Source organism: Lissotriton helveticus, chromosome 2_1 (assembly GCF_964261635.1).
Source record: "Lissotriton helveticus chromosome 2_1, aLisHel1.1, whole genome shotgun sequence".
NCBI lineage: Eukaryota > Metazoa > Chordata > Amphibia > Caudata > Salamandridae > Lissotriton > Lissotriton helveticus.
This window is the reverse complement of record NC_136059.1, coordinates 689,531,250-689,549,481: the sequence shown is the minus strand read 5'-3', so window position 1 is coordinate 689,549,481 and position 18,232 is coordinate 689,531,250. Positions and strand designations below refer to the sequence as shown.

General features: G+C 47.2%; 1 protein-coding gene across 8 annotated transcripts in view; it reads right to left on the bottom strand.

The window, feature by feature from the left end:
* Positions 1–18,232, bottom strand: part of SLF1 (SMC5/6 complex localization factor 1) — a 786,836-nt gene that overhangs the window by 312,534 nt on the left and 456,070 nt on the right. For all 8 annotated transcript variants that reach the window (XR_013607070.1, XM_078675388.1, XM_078675391.1 and 5 more), the window contains one exon: positions 6,439–6,586. Coding sequence is in view for 7 of the 8 variants with exons in the window: in XM_078675388.1 (XP_078531514.1) it covers positions 6,439–6,586 (148 nt within the window). In the remaining variant the exon portion in view is untranslated. The remainder of the gene's footprint in view (positions 1–6,438; positions 6,587–18,232) is intronic.

The following is an 18,232-nucleotide window of genomic DNA, read 5'->3' as shown; positions in this document are numbered from 1 at the left end:
CAGTGTTGTACATTGATAAGTTCTTACTATTGGCTTTGACATGGCCTCATGTCATCTTGTTTTCTGACTTTGCCTTGCTTAATTATGAGTTCTTACTATTGGCTTTGGCTTTGACATGGCCTCATGTCATCTTGTTTTCTGGCTTTGCCTTGCTGTTCAAACGTAGCTGCAAAGTGGGGGTAGGCATGTTTCTGCTCTTCACTTGTTTTTCGCTCCTCACTGACCAGAGTGAACTGGATATTATCTGTAGAATGTGCAACTCTGCCTCAGAGTCAAAATACGGGAGCTTGGCCAGCCTCTGTCTGGGCCTTGATGCAGACTGGTACAGCCAGCTCGTTTTATTCAATGAGAAGGGGCGAGTTTTTCTAGAAGCTTTGCCTCACATTGAGTGTTGAGCAGGGAACCTACGGGGCCAGGTGGAAGCTCGCCACAGAATAGACGTATTTCCGTGGGGGTGACAGAATTTGAGTCCTGATCGAACTCCTTCCTGGTCTGGAGAAAAGCTCCCCCACAGCTTGAATTGGCAAGGATGTTGCTTAATCGATCAGTGAGGTGTTCCTAACCAATATATATATATATATATATATATATATATATATATATATATATATATATATTCTACTCTTTGCTATTTGTACATACTGCATTTTATTTCAATTGTTCATTTATTTGTTCACTTGACATTTGGGAATTGGCATTTACTGATATATTTGGCCTAACGTTCTAAAACATTGCATTAATAAACTTGTGTGTTATTGTAAATGCACCAGAACTTGTTTTCTCACCTTTCCTAAGAGAGTGCTGTGTCCTTTTCTTGTCTTTAGGAAGTGCTGCTCAAAGTGTATTATTTAAAGGTGCAGTGGTAAATTTGAAGTAAAGGGGCCAGCAGCCAACGGAGGATACAAATGACGACATGGCCCTAATAAGGAAGGACTACCAAACCTATAAACTAATCTGAAGGCAGCATTTACGAAGGACAAAGACACAAGCCAATGAAAAATATGGACTGGGGAGTGGGCAGGCCTTCCCTCCTGTACTGAACTACAGCAGATCTTCACCAAAGCAGCACTTGTGCACTGACTCTAGGCTCAACCTAAAAAGGTAATGCCACACTGTGCTGGTGGGAGCAGTGCCTGAAGGTGTGAAGCCAGTAGACAGGTTTTCAGCTCAGGACATGTCTGGTTCTGTGTGAATATGAAATCAGTGCTTTACTCTTGATATGCAGAGCAGCCATTTGGCACAGCATAGTCCCATCTCTGTATGCATGTGAGCGCAGTGGTTCTCTCATGGTTTGAAGTGCAGTGAGTCACCATTTATCACAGCAAAGTGCTGTGATTGTATGCCTGTGAGAGCCAGGTGCAGGGCCCAGTGTGCAGGATCGTGGACAGCCATTTATCACAGCACAGGCCTGTTGCCCTATTGGTGAGAGCTTGTCACTTTGTGGTGGCGAGACCATGCCTTGCTCAGGATGTGTGGGACGGCATGCATTGATTCCCATGCCTAAGACCTCCTACCATGTTTTGATGGAGGGTGAGGAGTCCTGAATGGGAGACTCGTACCCTTCAAAAGCCCTCCCTCTGATAGCTATTTAAATGCTGGTGCCCACAACAACGAGGATCCGGCATAATACACAGAAATATTTTCCCATCACTCATCTGCACAGGAAGTGGCAACACTAGATTTCTCATCATCCACCTGCAAAGGAAATCCAGTCTGTGGTTTCCTGTCACAACTGGCTTTAAAGAAAAAGCAAAGCAAGAAGACTTCATTTCCCAGCACCCATCTGAATAGGAAGTGACATCACTGGATTCCCCATCACCCATCTCTACAGGACATAATATTACAAGATTACCCATAATACATCTACACAGAAAGAGAAATCTCTAGTTTCGTGCCAACACTGTCTTTAAAAGGAGTAGCCAAACAAGAGGACTTTATTTCTGATCACCCATCTGCACAGGAAGTGACCGCATTGGATTTCCCATTATCCATCTGCAGAGGAAGTGATATCACAGGTGTCCAAAACCATCTTTAAAAGAACAAGTTAAGCAAGAGAACTTCACCCCCCCCCATCTGCACAAGAAGAGACATCACTGGATTTCCCATCATCCATCTCTACAGGAAGTGACACGTCCTATCATCAATCTGAACAAGAAGTGGAATCTCTGGTTTCCTGCCAAAACTGCCATTAAAAGGAGAAGCCAAGCAAGATGAATTAATTTCCCAACATCCATCTCCACAGGCAGTAACATCACTGGTTTTTAGCCCACAGAGCCTTGCACTCTTCCCCTCTACCAGGACCTATTTAATGGCGACTGCAAATCAGAAGTGCTGCACTAAAGGCAAAGCCGTCTGCGCCCATCCATGCCCAAACAGCGCTCAGCGCCAAGAACCCAGGGTCTCACCCTACCCACCGCTACCCTGCTGCACACCTCCATGCTCTCAAGCCTGGCTGCCACTTGCTGCACTGCTGCCACACTGCACCACACAACATGGAAGAAGCGTTCACATGAGCCTCCTGCAAATTCTCATGCAATCTTCCATACCCTACACTCACCACTCCTGCATCAACAGCACCAGGCACTCCACTTGCTCACACTCACACAAACCAGCCTCACACTCAAACAGATCACATAGCATCCACATAACATGCCACACTTGCATGTGTGATCCTCAACACCCACTGGCTTACCAAATATGCCAGTTATATTGGCCTCCCCACAGACCTTAAGTTTAACCTAGAAGGCTGCACTGACCCCAACTCTACAGGCCTTCTAGAAAACCTCAGAAACCTTGGCCTCACCAAGCATGTTACCGAATCCAGCCACCCGGCCGTACACTTATTGGACCAGATTTTCTCCTCAATCAGCAACATCACAGACGACAAGTCTGCAACCATGAACCAGATAGATGACACCCTCATCAGTTTCAACATACTCATTCCCCATGATCAGAGACTTATCCCCATCAGAACTACCTCCGTAGCTAGAAAAGCATCACAGAAGGAAAGTGGGCTTATGTCCTCTCTGTTTACTAGCCTGAGCACACCAGCAACTTGTCAAAAGCCCTCAAGAACCTCAACAGCTGGATCACTGCATGTGTAGGCTTAGCTCCCCTCAAGAACAGCCCACCACAGGCCAGTTGGTACACTGAGATATTCAGACTGACAAATAGCTACTGCAAGCATCTTGGCCCAAATGGAGAACAAATGAAGACATCACGATAAAGACATCTTCAAATTAGCCCTAAGAAGTTACCACCAGCAGATATGAAAAACCAAGTGCATGCTCTTGCAGATCACATCGAAGTCAGCACTAACACAAGCAAAGAAATCTTTGCCATCATCAAAGATTTCACTGCGCCTCCTGCCACCTCCAGCTAGATCACCCTCTCACAAAACCTTTGCATCATCTCTCGGAATTCTTCAGTAACAAAATCACTTTCATATGCAGGAACTTCGACTCTCAACCGTACCCCGTCACAGTCTAACCTCATCTTCTCATCATAGCCAAAGACGAATTCTGATCTCATGGCCTTCCATTGCCAATATCAAAATACCTGCTACCATTAAGACTATCCACTCGGGGGCCTCATCTGACCCCACCATGCCTTCACCAAAGGACTCCTATTGATCAGCAAAGAACTAACACCCATCCTCAATGCCTCCATCAACCCAGCTACATTCCAGAACAGCTGGAAACTTGCCACTGTCATTCAAGCTTTCCAACTACAGACCCTTCTCCCTCCTGCAGTACCAATTAATCGACTTGAAGAAACTTATCAACCAACGTGTCGCCGACCACCTCAGCGACCACCAGCTCCCTGAAGCTGTGCAGTCCAGATTCAGACCCAACCACTGTACAACATCTGCATGATCTTTGACAGAGAGGACACTGCAGCCATCATCCTCCTAGACCTCTCAACAGAATTTGACCATCTCACACTACATCCTTATCAGGCGCCTGGTGCTATACTTGCATCCGGCAACCCGCTCTCTGCTGGATCTATTCCTTCTTAACAGATAGAACACAAGTTCCAGGTCTGGAACCTAGAAAGCCAAGAAACTCAGCTGTGGAGTGCCTCAAATTCATCGCCCAACACACCCTCCTCAATATATACATAATACCTCTGGCCAATGTCATCCGCAAACACAACATCAACATCCTCTTCTACGCTGACAACACACAACTCATAGTCTCCCTCTCAGACAAAATCTCCAATACACAAAACAAGTTCAACGCCTGTATGAACGAGGTCGCAAATGGATGAAAGCCAACTGTTTCAAGCTTAACACCAACAAGACAGAAGTAGTGATCTTCAGCAAGAACACCTTACCTTGGGACTCAAACTGGTTACAGGCCGAACGCAGACCACACCCAGCACCCTTGCCAGGAGCCTCGAAATAATTGACTGCAAATTAGACACGACTACATAAGTCAACTGCATCCCTACATCCTGCTGCCACACCCTAAAGATGCTGAGGAAGAACATCAAATGGCTTTTAAGCAACACTAGAAAAATTGTCACTCACGTCCTAGTGACTAGCAAGTTGGACTATGGGAACACCCTTTAGAACTGGATCACTAAGCAACTCACTAAAAGACTACAATCTATCCAAAACTAGGCAACCAGATTTTTCTTCAATCTCCCAAACAGAACTCCCATCACACCACACCTCAGCGAGCTCCACTGGCTCCTGATACACAAACAAGCTCATTTCAACCACCTCAAACACACATTTAAGGCACTACACAACTTAAGCACCCCCTACCTGAACAGTTGCAATCTATGTCCACCAACCACCCAGACGTGACTCCTGCTCCCACACATCCCATGCATACATAGAACCAGAACAGGATAGCCGCTATCTTACATCGCTCCTAATGCGTGGAGCAGCATCCCACTCTACATTAGAGCCTCCTCCTCTGAAATTCTGCAACACGCTCAAGACCAGACTTTTCAATAAACCAACTTACCATAGGCAGAGAAAGGCACACACACCTGCCTGCTCTGTACCAAGATACCTACACATGCACACAACATAAAATACCATAACATAAAAAACAACACAGGAAGGAACCTGGGCCAGGGAACGCCTGTGGGGCTTAAGCCTGTACTGTGCCTTCCACTTCAAGTCCTGGCAGCGGTAGTAACAAACATTGGCAAAGCCAGTAGTGAGGTTGGGGGGAGATTTGGCCTGCAGCAAACATTTCATTTGGGACAGCAGTGTTTCATAAGTGTCCGAGTCGAAGTAGTTTGAACTCCCCAGAGCAGAATGTGATATGAGGCTTCAAAGCTGCTGTCTGTGTGTGTTTGTTGAATCTAAAAAAGATTAGGAAGAGGCTTGACGCTACTGTCTTTGAGTGTATGTATGTCGAATGTAGAGGGATGAAACCAAAATTCCTCCAAAGCCGACTGGAGCGACTGTCAAAATGAAATCATAATGAAACCAGCTGCCACTTTCGAAACAAGGAAGCCAACCAATAGAAAGTAATGGGTGGGATCTAATCCCTTTTCAGATTTTTTCAAGGAAACAAAGTATTGCAAGGGACACCACATGCGCGGTCTCAGACGAGACCTAATAAACAGCAATACCCACCACAGATACCTTATAAAATCCACTGAGTGTCCAAGAGAAAAGGTCTCTGTATAAACAATTAATAAAAGCTGTTAGAAGAATTCAAAATCCTGAGGCTCCGAGCCCTAAGTTACTCAAAATAAGTTTCGAACTAAAAAATATCTCAGCTGCAAGTTCAGAATACATCCAAAAACACAAAGCATAGACTGGCCAGCCATATAAGTACGTCAGGCCAAATGGTAGTAAACTGGTATATTTCCTGTTCATTATTACATTTAATAAAATTGGCTAAAGAGCTGCGAAAATAAAACAAAATGCAAGCAAACAAAAGGTCTATGAATGGAATGTTGTTCTTCAACAAAGAAAGTTGATACTGAAACTCCTGCATTTAGCCGATTAATTTCCATACACCATTAAACGGGCAGCATTAATCAAATGCAAGAACAAAACCTGTATAATAGACGATGATTACATTTATTTTCAAATAGGTACTGTTATTACACATGAAAGCTTGAAATAATAGTAAATACTAAATAACATTTACATTATTACTGTTACAAATGAGGGCTGATTGGTATAAAAAAGAGCCTGCATGCCAATTATTCCTACACAAGAAAGTCACGGTGAAGTATGGATGCAGTGACAGCTACTAGCGAATTCTATGTATGGGAGGCCAGTATACCCATCACCATCTTTCAGAAATGCATATCTGTCAAATTACGATTGAAATTCATAAGCAACAGATTTTCTTAAATTCAACACTGCAAATATTCCACTGCAACTATTAGATTTGAAAGCATTCAACGTGCAATTAAGACTTTGCATCCCTACAATTAATAGGAATGTGGCTATACACTCACCATCACATAAAATTGAGATGTAGTTTGCTAGATCAACGGATATATGATGCACCATATATTTGTTAAGGAGAAGGCCAAGAAGAATCCAATATTCTACAACAGCTCCAAGAATTCCACAAAGGAGGTAAGCTACTTGATGCTTCAAGACCTAGAATGAGATGCAGAACGAATATGAGATGAACAGGCCTTGACAACATATGATTAACTTTATTTGACTTTAGTTGCTAAACAGATACATGGCACAAGGATCTAGGCTAACACTTGGCTACTGACCAAAATCCCTGCTCCCATTCTCAGCAACGGTACTGGAAAAAATAATCAAGCAACTAATGGCACACCTGGAGCCGAACCAACTACTCGACGCCTCCAAATCCGGCTTCCGAAGAATCATGGCACGGAAACCGGCATGATCAGTCACTGATGACATCTTAATCCTCCTCGACTGAGAAGAAGAAATGCGTTACTTACCTGTAACTGCAGTTATCCAGTATTGGTATCTTTCATAGATTCACATGCCTGAATCATTCCCCGTCGTCGGGGTGGAAGTCCCCGGTATATAAAAAGAGTAATGTCATAAAGACATATACATAGCAATAGGCCAGAGGCCTCTCATTAGTAACATATTCATGTCCTTTTGTAAAAAGGACCAAACTTTGGCCACGAGCCAATCAGATCTCACCACCCTCTAGAACCTTCCTGGAAGGAGCCCTAGTCCCTCAGATTTTCGTAAGCACCTTGCTAAGTAGTACTTACTGAGAGAACCAAGGTGAGCCCTTCCAGGGGAGGTGGGTGGGTTGCATGTGAATCTATGAAAGATACCAATACTGGATAACTGCAGTTACAGGTAAGTAACGCATTTCTTATCCAGTATTATGGGTATCTTTCATAGATTCACATGCCTGAATCAGGGTAGCAAGCAATAACCAGCACTTTTCGAATGGTACAACATGCAAAATCACACGATATAAGAATACCATTTGTGAAATATAACAAGTACCAAAAACAATATAATAGAGAAATGTGCAAGTGGACAGTAGGAAGGTGGGATGAAGAAAGAAGGCTCACCTCTAGTGAAATAGATGACGGAGCACAGCTTGTCCCACTGCTGCATCTTTCATCAGTTCAGCATCCAAGCAGTAGTGCCTGGTGAACGTATGTGGTTTCTTTCACGTCGCCGCTGTGCATATGTCGATAATGGGCACTCCTGCAAAGAGCGCCATTGAAGTGGAGACAGCTCTGGTTGAATGAGCTCGCACTTTAGAATGCAGAGGATGACCTGCCTGTTGATGGCAGAAAATAATGGCTGCAGAGATCCAACGAGAAATGCTCTGCTTAGTCAAAGGAAGACCCTTTCTGGGCCTGCTGAAGGCGACAAAAAGCTGGTTGGATTTCGGAAACTGTTCTGTTCGGTGAATGTAGAACTTCAGACAACGCTTGAGGTCTAAAGAGTGGAGAGACCTCTCTGCTGTGGAAAGTGGATTTGGGAAGAAAGTACGCAAGACTATAGGTTCATTCAGGTGAAAATTAGACGGAACCTTTGGGATGAATTTAGGGTTGGTCCGTAGGATAACTCTGTCCTGTTTGAATTGCAAGAAAGGATCTTGAATAGAGAAGGCTTGCAGCTCACTTACACGTCTTGCTGATGTGAGCGCTAGCAAGAGAGCGGTTTTCCAAGATAGATATTTGATGTCGGCTCTGTGTATTGGCTCAAAGGGATGTTTCATCAGTTGAGCGAGTACAATGTTTAGTTGCCAGGTGGGTGGTAAAGCCATCACCGGAGGGAATGTCCTGAACAGGCCCTTTAAGAATTGCTTAACCAGTCTATCAGATCAGAGGGAAGTAGCAGATGACGAACGCCTGAAGCGAGACATGGCCGCCAGGTGGACTTTAATAGAAGCATGGGCCAATCCTGAGTGCGCCAAATGGACCAGGTAAGGTAGAATTTGTGCAGGTGTTGATGAAAAGGTGTGTATCTTGTTTGCTTTACACCATATTCAGAACCTTTTCCACTTTAGAGAATAAGTTTTATTGGTACTGTCAGCCCGAGCCCGGGCTAAAACTGCCCTGCATTCTTGAGGAATGTCTAGGTGTTGAAACTCTCTGAACTCAGGAGCCAAGCAGACAATCTGATAGATGCTGGATCCGGATGCTGGACTTGACGCTGGTTCATTGTAAGGAGAGTCGGGCAAGGCTTGAATAGAATCGGCGGTTCCAGCGACAGGAGATGAAGCTCTGTAAACCGGTGTTGGCGCGGCCACGCTGTTGCTATTAAGATCAGGGTGCAATGCTCTGCCTTCAGTTTCCGGAGGACCCTGGGAATCAGGGGAAATGGAGGAAATGCGTAAGCAAAGATGTTGCACCATCCGATCGAAAATGCATTCCCCAGTGATCCCTTCTGGGGATGCCAGCTTGCCTAATGTTGGCATTTTGCGTTGTGCTGTGTCGCAAACAGATCCAGGTGAGACCTGCCCCATCGGTCGAATACAGAGCTGAGAAGTTGATGATCCAACTCCCACTCGTGGCACACGGAATGTTGCCTGCTCAGAGAGTCCGCCAGGACATTGTCCGTCTCTGGGACGTACTCCGCCCGAAGGGAAATGTTGTGCTGAAGAAGCCATTTCCAAATTCTTTGCGATTCTTGAGACAACGACAGAGAGCGAGTTCCCCCTGTTTTTTTCAAATAGTGCATTGTGGTGGTGCTGTCTGTTCTCACAAGCACTGGGGAATCTTTGATCCTGGGCAGGAACGCTTTTAAAGCCAGGTAAACTGCCCTTAACTCGAGGAGGTTTATGTGCAGGGGACCACTGCCCGTTGATTTGAAGGTCTTGAAGGAACGCTCCCCAACCTTCCAAAGACGCATCTGTAGTTATCACATGTGGCGAGACTGGAAGTATGAACGAAAGGCCCTTCCGAAGATTTTGTGGATGAAGCCACCAGTTCAGAGCCTGGACAATGGTAGGAGTTATCCGGATGACGTCGTCGAAGGATCCCCTGCATTGAATCCACTGAGCTGATAGCGCCTCCTGAAGTGGACGCATACGAAGGCGGCAGTTTGGAACCAACAGGATGTTCGAGGACATCATCCCTAACAAGGACTTGTACAGGCGCACCGTGATGGACTTTTTGGATTGAATCCGGGCGGCCAAGGTCCTTAGTTTCACTTGACGTTCCTGTGAAGGGAAAGCCTTTCTCTGAGTAGTATCTAGGACAGTCGTCTATCAGTCGTCTAAGTACGGGAAGACCTGGTGATGTTATTGGCGGAAGTACGCTGCTACTGGAGACAGACATTCGGTAAAAATGCATGGTGCCGAGTTTAGGCCAAAAGGCAATACCCGAAACTGGTAGTGCTTGCCCGCCACCTCGAACCTGAGAAATTGTTTGTGGTTCTTGTGGATTGGTATATGAAAATATGCGTCTTGAAGGTCTAAAGACACCATAAAGTTGTTCGCATTGAGGAGTTGCAGCACCTCCTGGATGGACGCCATACGGAATGACTGTTTTTTGAGGTATTGGTTGAGGTCTCTCAAGTCCAAAATAGGTCTCCATTTTTTCTCCTTCTTTCGAATTAGAAAGAAACGGGAGTAGAATCCCTTGCCTTTCTGATGCCGGGGGACTCTTTCTATCGCTCCTTTTTTGAGCATGAGAGAGAGTTCCAATTGCTGCAGTTGCAGATTTTTGTGCCGCATTGGGATTGGCAGCTTTTGAGGGGGAGTTTCCACAAACTCCAGAGAGTGTCCGAATTGAACAAATTGGAGGACCCACCGATCAGTTGTAATTTGTTGCGAATTGTGAAGGAAGGACGAAATTCTCCCGCCAACTTTGCAAGGCGGAGAGAAACAGGAGACCTGAGGCAGAGAGAAGTCATTGCCTTCTGCCTGCATCCTTCTTTCCCCCACGTCCGCGAAAGGAAGACTTGTTGTAGGACGACTGGTTTTGTTGCTGTCTTTGCTGGTACTGGGGTTTCGAATTGCAGATTCGAGCCGTACGTGGATTTGTACCCCTGATAGGTGCCTCTAGAGGACTGACCTCTTCCTCTGGAGCCCCGAAAGGAAGGATTCTTATATTGGAGAGTTCCTAGAGCTTTTGCGGTATCAGTAACTTTTTTGACACCCTGTAGCATCTCATCAATGTGTTGTCCAAAAAGAAGCTGACCATCATACGGCATGTCCAATACCTTGGTCTGAACTTCTGGTCGGAAAGATGTTGCCTTAAGCCAACCTTGGCGCCTCAGGGCTGCAGCTCCTGCCAGGTGCCGGAACCCCGTGGATGCGATAATCCATCGCCACATCAATCATCTCCGAAGCGGAACGCTCTCCTTCAAGGAGAATCTTCTTCGCCTCTTCTTTCTGCTCGTCTTGAAGCGAATCCAAGTATAGAGCGGTATCTGCCCACATTTGACGGTTGTAGCGTCCCAACAGTGCCAAAGAGTTTGCTGCACGCACCGTTAAAGCGGACATGGACAAAAACCTCTTTCCTATGTTGTCTAGCTTTCGACCCTCCTTATCTGGCGGCGCAGTCAATGCAGCCGATGGATTTTTTGACCTGCGCTGCGCTGCCTGGGTAATCACAGAGTCTGGCTTCGGATGGCCAAAAAGGCAGGCTGGGGCTGTGTCAGGAGCTTTATACTTTTTGTCCAATCTGGGCAGCACTGGAACCAGAGATGAAGGGTTTTTCATTATTTTCTCCCCTTGTTCCCAGACATAATCAATGATGGGAATGGACCGTACAGCCTTTTGGAATGGTTCCTTAAAATCATAAAGGAAGCAATCCTGTGGTGTTGCCGTTACCTTGAGTTTGAAGCGCAACGCTGCTCTCTCTAGGATGTTGTGGAATCCCCCAATGTCTTCCGGGGGTGAATCCGCTTGTGGCTGTACAGGGGATGCTGGCTTTGACATCACATAGTCATCCCATTCGTCTTGTGTGTCCTGGAGCTCCCCTTCCTCTCGTTGTTGGTCCTCTTCTTCGTCTTCCTCATCAGAGGATGGCAGAGGACGCGAGGGAGCCGGATCTGGTTGAAGGACTAAAGGAGCAGGTTTATGTTTTTGCAATTTTTAAAGCGCGGCAATTACCCAGGGGTGTCTCGGCGCTATTGAGTTTGCATAGACGAGCAGAGGGTGATTACTGTGAGAACAATCATGTTTTCACTTGTTTCCTGAACGTGAAGAGGGATGGGCTGGTTTTAATGCTAAGGGGAAGGGAGTTCCACAGTTTTGCAGTGGCAGTGGTGAAGCACCTGTCACCCCAGTTGACTCTTCTTGTCCGAGGGACATTGAGAAGGTGGGCTGAATCGGAACGTAGCGCTCTGTTAGAAGCATATGGTCTGAAAGCTTGTTTAAGAAATTGGGGTCCAACTTTGTGGATTGCCTTATAGGCGATGCAGAGTGACTTGAACTTGGTTCGACTCCTGATGGGAAGCCAATGTAATTGGCGAAGATGTTGTGAGATGGGACTGTATTTGGGAATTCCCAGTAGGACCCTGGCTGAAGCGTTTTGCACCATTTGGAGCTTGGTGGTCACTTTCTCCTGGGCATTGTGGAGAAGTGCGTTACAGTAGTCTGTGCGTGAGAAGACCAGGGTGGAGGTAAGGGTTTTTCCTGCTGATTTAGGGAGATAGGGGAGTAGCTTTTTAATTTTCCTCAGTGTATGGAATGATGAGGAGACCACCGAGTTGACGTGGTGGTCGAAGTGGAACTTGTCATCGAAGATGACCCCTATGTTTCTCACTTTGCTAACTGGTTCAGGTGGTACACCCATTTCTTCTGGCCACCATTGGGGAGACCACATTGGTTGAACCTTGCCGAACCTCATCACCTCGGTTTTTGATGAGTTCAGCTTTAGGCAATTGACAGCCATCCAATTGCTGATTGCTCTCATTCCTTCTTTAAAGTTAGCTGCTATTTTGGTACCGTCCTTGTGGATGGACAGGACCAACTGTGTGTCGTCGGCGTAGGTCGTGAGATTGATGTTGTAAGCCTTGATTACCCTCACTAAGTCCGAGACATAGATATTAAATAGGGTCGGACTTAGCGAGGATCCTTGCGGTACTCCGCATGGGAGGGAGAATGTGGGGGAAACAAATGAGCCTAGTTTTACCGCCTGGTTGCAGTTGGCGAGGAAAGATGTGAGGAGGTCCCTGGCCCTATCTTTGATACCTATTGTTTCGACACGGTTGATCAGGGTGGTATGGTCAACCGTGTCGAAAGCTGCAGATAGATCTAGGAGTATCAAGATTGCTGCTCCTCCATCACCCATAGTCCTTCTGATCTCATGTGCTGCTTTTATAAGGGCGGTCTCTGTGCCGTGCCCCTGTCTGAAGCCGAATTGAGAGTCATCCAGCAGTGTATTTGTGTGGATGTATTCTGACAATTGTGTGTTCATAATGGACTCGAAGATTTTTGCTGGAAATGGGAGGGAGGCAATGGGTCTATAGCTGGCTGGTGCCGAGGGGTCTAGTGTTGGTTTTTTAAGCAAGGGTTTGATAATAGTGTTTTTCCATATAGATGGGTATGTGCCACTGGAGAACATGGTGTTACATATATTGGCTATTGTGGGGGTGATGATTTCTGGGATTGAGTTGAATATGGAGGGGGGGACATGGATCTAGAGGTGAACATGATTTAATGGATGAAATCAGCTGAAAAATATGGTCGGGTGTGCTTTGTGAAACTCCGTAAAGCTCGGGAGGTCTGTCATGTTAGGTGGATTGAGTGGTTAGTCATTTGATTATGCTGTGGGGAGAAGTCTGTGAAGATTGACATGACTTTATCCTTAAAAGATTCTGCTAATGAGTTGCAGAGGGCCTGGGAAGTTTGAGGGGGTGGGTTCAATGGCATGGATAAGTGGTCAACAACCTGGAACAATTTTTTCATGGAGCATTTTGCTTGGTCAATTTGAGTGGTGTAATAGTTGCTTTTTTCCGCGAGTATAAGTTGTTTGTAATTGTAAAGGGCGGATTTATATGCTATCTTGTCTTCGGTGTCGTAGTGTTTCCGCCAATGTCGCTCTAAGTTTCGACAGTGTTGTCTTTGTAACCGCAGTTGTTCTGTAAACCAGGGGGCCGAAGGTGTTCTTCTATTGCGTTTTGAGGTTTTGGTTGGGGCTAGAGTTAGGAATGCTTTCTCTAAATGAGAGGTGTATGTGTTAGCTGCAATATCTGGGTTAGTTTCTGTACAGTTAAGTGACTTGCTGAGTGTGTCTGAGAGTAGATTGAGATCTATATTTCTCCAATCTCGGGTAGTCTGATGGGGGATGGGGGTATGTGATTTGAATGAGAAGGTCTGGGTTTAATGTAAAATAGAATTGCTGAATGATCGGTCCAAGTGAGAGGAAGGATTTTGTTAATTGTGATGTCTGGGTTGTTGGTAAAGATTCCATCCAGTGTGTGTCCTGCTGTGTGTGTTGGTGCGGAGACGAGTTGTTGTAGTTCCACCGCTGCCAAGTCATTACTGAGCCGGGATGTGTTGTTGTCTGTTGAGATTTCTAAGTGAAAGTTGAAATCCCCGAGCAATGTGCAGTGTGTGGTTCCAGCAGCCAATTCACTAAGCTGATTAATGTTTGCCAGGAAATTTGTGCGGGGGCCTGGGGGTCGGTAGAGCAATATACCTGTTAAGGATTGGTTGCTGGCAAGGGTAATGGTAAACGAGTAAGCTTCGCATTGGGTTTGGTGTATTGCGACAGTTTTTACCTGGAAGTGGTTACGGCAAATAATCGCTATCCCACCTCCCTTTTTGTTAGACTTGCGGTCCTGCCTATAGACGCAGTAATCGTCTGGGAGTGCCGCTTTGAAGTCCGGCTCTGAGGCTTCGTCTCCCCATGTTTCTGTGACGAAGAGTATGTCCAAAGAGTAGCTGGTAATTAGCTCTAAAATTTCGATTTTATGTTTAGGAAGGGATCATGCATTGACGAGTGCTGCTTGAACTGGCTTTGAATGTTCGTTATGGGGGGTCGTTCCTCTGCACAAAGAGCATTTAAATGGACCTCCTATAGGGTCGGTATAGATGTAGTGAGGTGGCACGTGGGGTTGGCGTAAGGTGGTATTTAAAGCTCGTAAATTTTCAGAGGAATATATGATCCTTGGCGAGCCCTGGGATGAAGTGAGTTGGGCAGGGGACGTGGCCCTTGGTCCGTTCCAGGCGCGGACGGGAGCAGACGGGCAGGACTCTGGCTTGACTCCGGCGCGAGTCCGGTGCGCCCGCTGCGCTCATCCGCTGCGCTGGACAGGAGCCATTGGCTTTTATGCAGGGGGGTGAGGCGGGGAACTAGAGAGCTGACCTCTGTCAGACCGGAGGTGCTTGGGGGACACTTCCGGCTGTGGCGCTCGTTCCCTCCACTCAAACTGGACTGCCAGTGGTGGAACGGGATACACGCCTGGCAGGAGCACAGGTAAATCAATCACAGTGCAATCAAGTGCTCAGTTACTTCGTGGATTAAAATACATTTCAGTGCAGTGATATATATTAAAAATGCAGTTCAATTCGCCGCGCTCGCTAGGTGCCTCTTAGATTAGGCTGCCGTCTGCGGTCTCAGTTTAAAAATTACGTGCCTCTAATTATTCAAACGCAGCGCTCGCTAGGGCCTCTTAAAGTCGTCTGCCGTCTGCGGGGGTGCGCTTTAAGCTGGGTGAAGATTTACCCTGAATAGATCTCAGGGAAGCGGATTGCCGTTTTCAGCGCTCAGCGCTCAGTTCATCTAATCAGTATCTACTGGAACCGGCTATTTCCCGGTCTTTTATGCAGGTGGGTGAGGCGGGGAACTAGAGAGCTGACCTCTGTCAGACCGGAGGTGCTTGGGGGACACTTCCGGTTGTGGCGCTCGTTCCCTCCACTCAAACTGGACTTCCAGTGGTGGAACAGGGAACACGCCTGGCAGGAGCACAGGTAAATCAATCACAGTGCAATCAAGTGCTCAGTTACTTCGTGGATTAAAATACATTTCAGTGCAGTGATATATATTAAAAATGCAGTTCAATTCGCCGCGCTCGCTAGGTGCCTCTAAGATTAGGCTGCCGTCTGCGAGGGTGCGGTCTCAGTTTAAAAATTACCGTGCCTCTAATTATTCAAACGCAGCGCTCGCTAGGGCCTCTTAAAGTGGGCTGCCGTCTGCAGGGGTGCGCTTTAAGCTGGGCGAAGATTTACCCTAAATAGATCTCAGGGATGCGGATTGGCGTTTTCAGCGCTCAGTTCATCTAATCAGTATCTACTGGAACTGGCTATTTCCCGGTCTTTTATGCAGGGGGGTGAGGCGGGGAACTAGAGAGCTGACCTGTGTCAGACCGGAGGTGCTTGAGGGACACTTCCGGCTGTGAGGCTCGTTCCCTCCACTCAAACTGGACTTCCAGTGGTGGAACGGGGAACACGCCTGGCAGGATCACAGGTAAATCAATCCCAGTGCAATCAAGTGCTCAGTTACTTCGTCGAGGCCTAGGTGGCGGTGTCACCACTGGCGGTGTCACAACTGGCGGTGCCACCACTGGCGGAGGCGGAGCAGTGGACGGAAACCTTTGTTTGTAGTCCGCAATGAGAAACTGCAGATCTGTCACTATGGATGCTGGGAGACACACCATAGGCTGTTGAGGAGGCGGAGGAGGTTGGAATTCCTCCTGGTACTCCAAATCATCCTATCCTTGCTCCTCATAATCTGAGCTTTCGGGAAGTGTTACGCGTAGTTCAGATGGGCTTGTCGCCTGCTGGAACATAGAGCCCTCATCCGGGTCCTCATTATCCAGAAGATGAGCAGGGGGGAATGGCTGGACCCTGCTCGGAGAGGTCAACTCCGGCATGAGAGTACGCGTGGTCATCCTGAAGTGCGTATAGGTACACTTCAATGGAGGCGACTATCGTCGTCGAACTCATCGACGGAGCGGTCGTCGACGGGGGCACGCCGACAGTTAACCCAGATTCCGTCGTCGACGGTGTCTTCTTCGATGATGTCGTCGACTATGGTTGCTTCGTCGACGTAGGTGTCGCAGTCGACGGCTTCGTCGACGCTGGTGTCACCGTCGACGGTCTCATCGACGCTGGTGTCGACGACGATGACTTCATCGACGATGAGCTTGTCGTCGACGATGGGGCCTTTATCGCCGATGACGATTTCGTCGGCGATGATGAGGCTTTCGTCGACGTCGATGGTTTTGTTGACGACGACGGTTTTGACTTCGTCGACGACGAGGCACTTGTCAACGGTGGCGCAGTCGACGACTTTTTAATAACAATTAGAGATGGAACAGACCTACCCACCGACGACGAGAATTTAGTAGTCGTGGACGTTGATGTTAAAGATGACGCCATCGATGTGGAGATAGTGGCTGTCGACATTGTCACAGGCAGAGCTGAAGATGTCACCAAAGGTTTCTTGAAGGTAGGATCTTGTGGAGAAACCTTCACAGCAACGGCCTTAGAACGAACCTCTGAAAACTTGGGCGTCTTCTTTTGAGGTGGCTGCAAAGATGGTCCTGGAGATGACGTTCTAGGCCTTTTGGGAGAAGAGTGTATACTACTAATGGAACACTCACTCTCACCTGAAGAGACTGGCTGGTCCTTGTCCTTGAGTCTCTGAAGCCATATCAGCAGGCGACCCTCTCTGTCCTTGAGACTTTTGGCTGATAAAGTGCGGCAGACTTTACAATCCTTTGCTGAATGGTCAGGGTATAGACAGTAAAGGCAGTCTTCATGCCTGTCATCCACATGAAGCCTCTTTTTGCTACAAGAGGCACAAGGTCTGAAAAGTCCCTTTTTTGGTGTATCAGCCCTGGCTAAAAGGAAGATCCTTCATAGAATGATAATTCTGAGACAAATATGTGGACAAAATCCAGAAATACAAAGAAACTGAGCAGAGCTCAGAGGAGACTCCCTTAGCACGACGTGCGGTAGAAAATCTGAGGGACTAGGGCTCTTTCCAGGAAGGTTCTAGAGGGTGGTGAGATCCGATTGGCTCGTGGCCAAAGTTTGGTCCTTCTTACAAAAGGACATGGATATGTTACTAATGAGAGGCCTCTGGCCTATTGCTATGTATATGTCTTTATGACATTACTCTTTTTATATACCGGGGACTCCCACCCCGACGACGGGGAATGATTCAGGCATCTGAATCTATGAAAGATACCCATAATACTGGTTAAACAACAGCTCTGATCCTTCTCGACCTGTCGGCAGCCTGTGACACCACATCCCACCACATGCTCCACCACATCGGCAGACAAGGGGACATGCTCAGATGGATCACCTCCTTCCTCACCGGAAGAACCCGGAGGATCTACCTTCTACATTTCACCTCCAAAGCCATGGAGATCAGTTGCGGTGCCCCCAAGGGTTCATCCCTCAGACACAAGCAATAAACCCCGCTGCCCAACATCGTCAGATCCCATGGTCTCAACATAATTTCCTACGCAGACTACACCCAACTCATCCTCTCAGTTACCGACGACCCCACCACCGGCAGAACCAACTCCCACAGGTGCATGGCAAGCGTCGCCGACTGAATGAAGAACTGTCTGCAGCTGAACACAGACAAGACGGAAGTACTGATCTTCGGCAACAGCAACAACACATGGAACGACTCCTGGCGGCTATCGATCTAGGACCCTCACCCACTCTCTCCGACCACGCCAGAAACCTCGGAATCATCATTGAAAACAAGTTCACCATGAAATCACAGATCAACGCCATTTCCGCTGCCTGCTTCCTGGCGCATGCTACATAAGATCTTCAAGTGGCTACCCCTACACACAAGACGCACCGTGACACAGGCCCTCATCACTAGCCAACTGGACTACAGCAATGCCCTTTACATAGGGAGC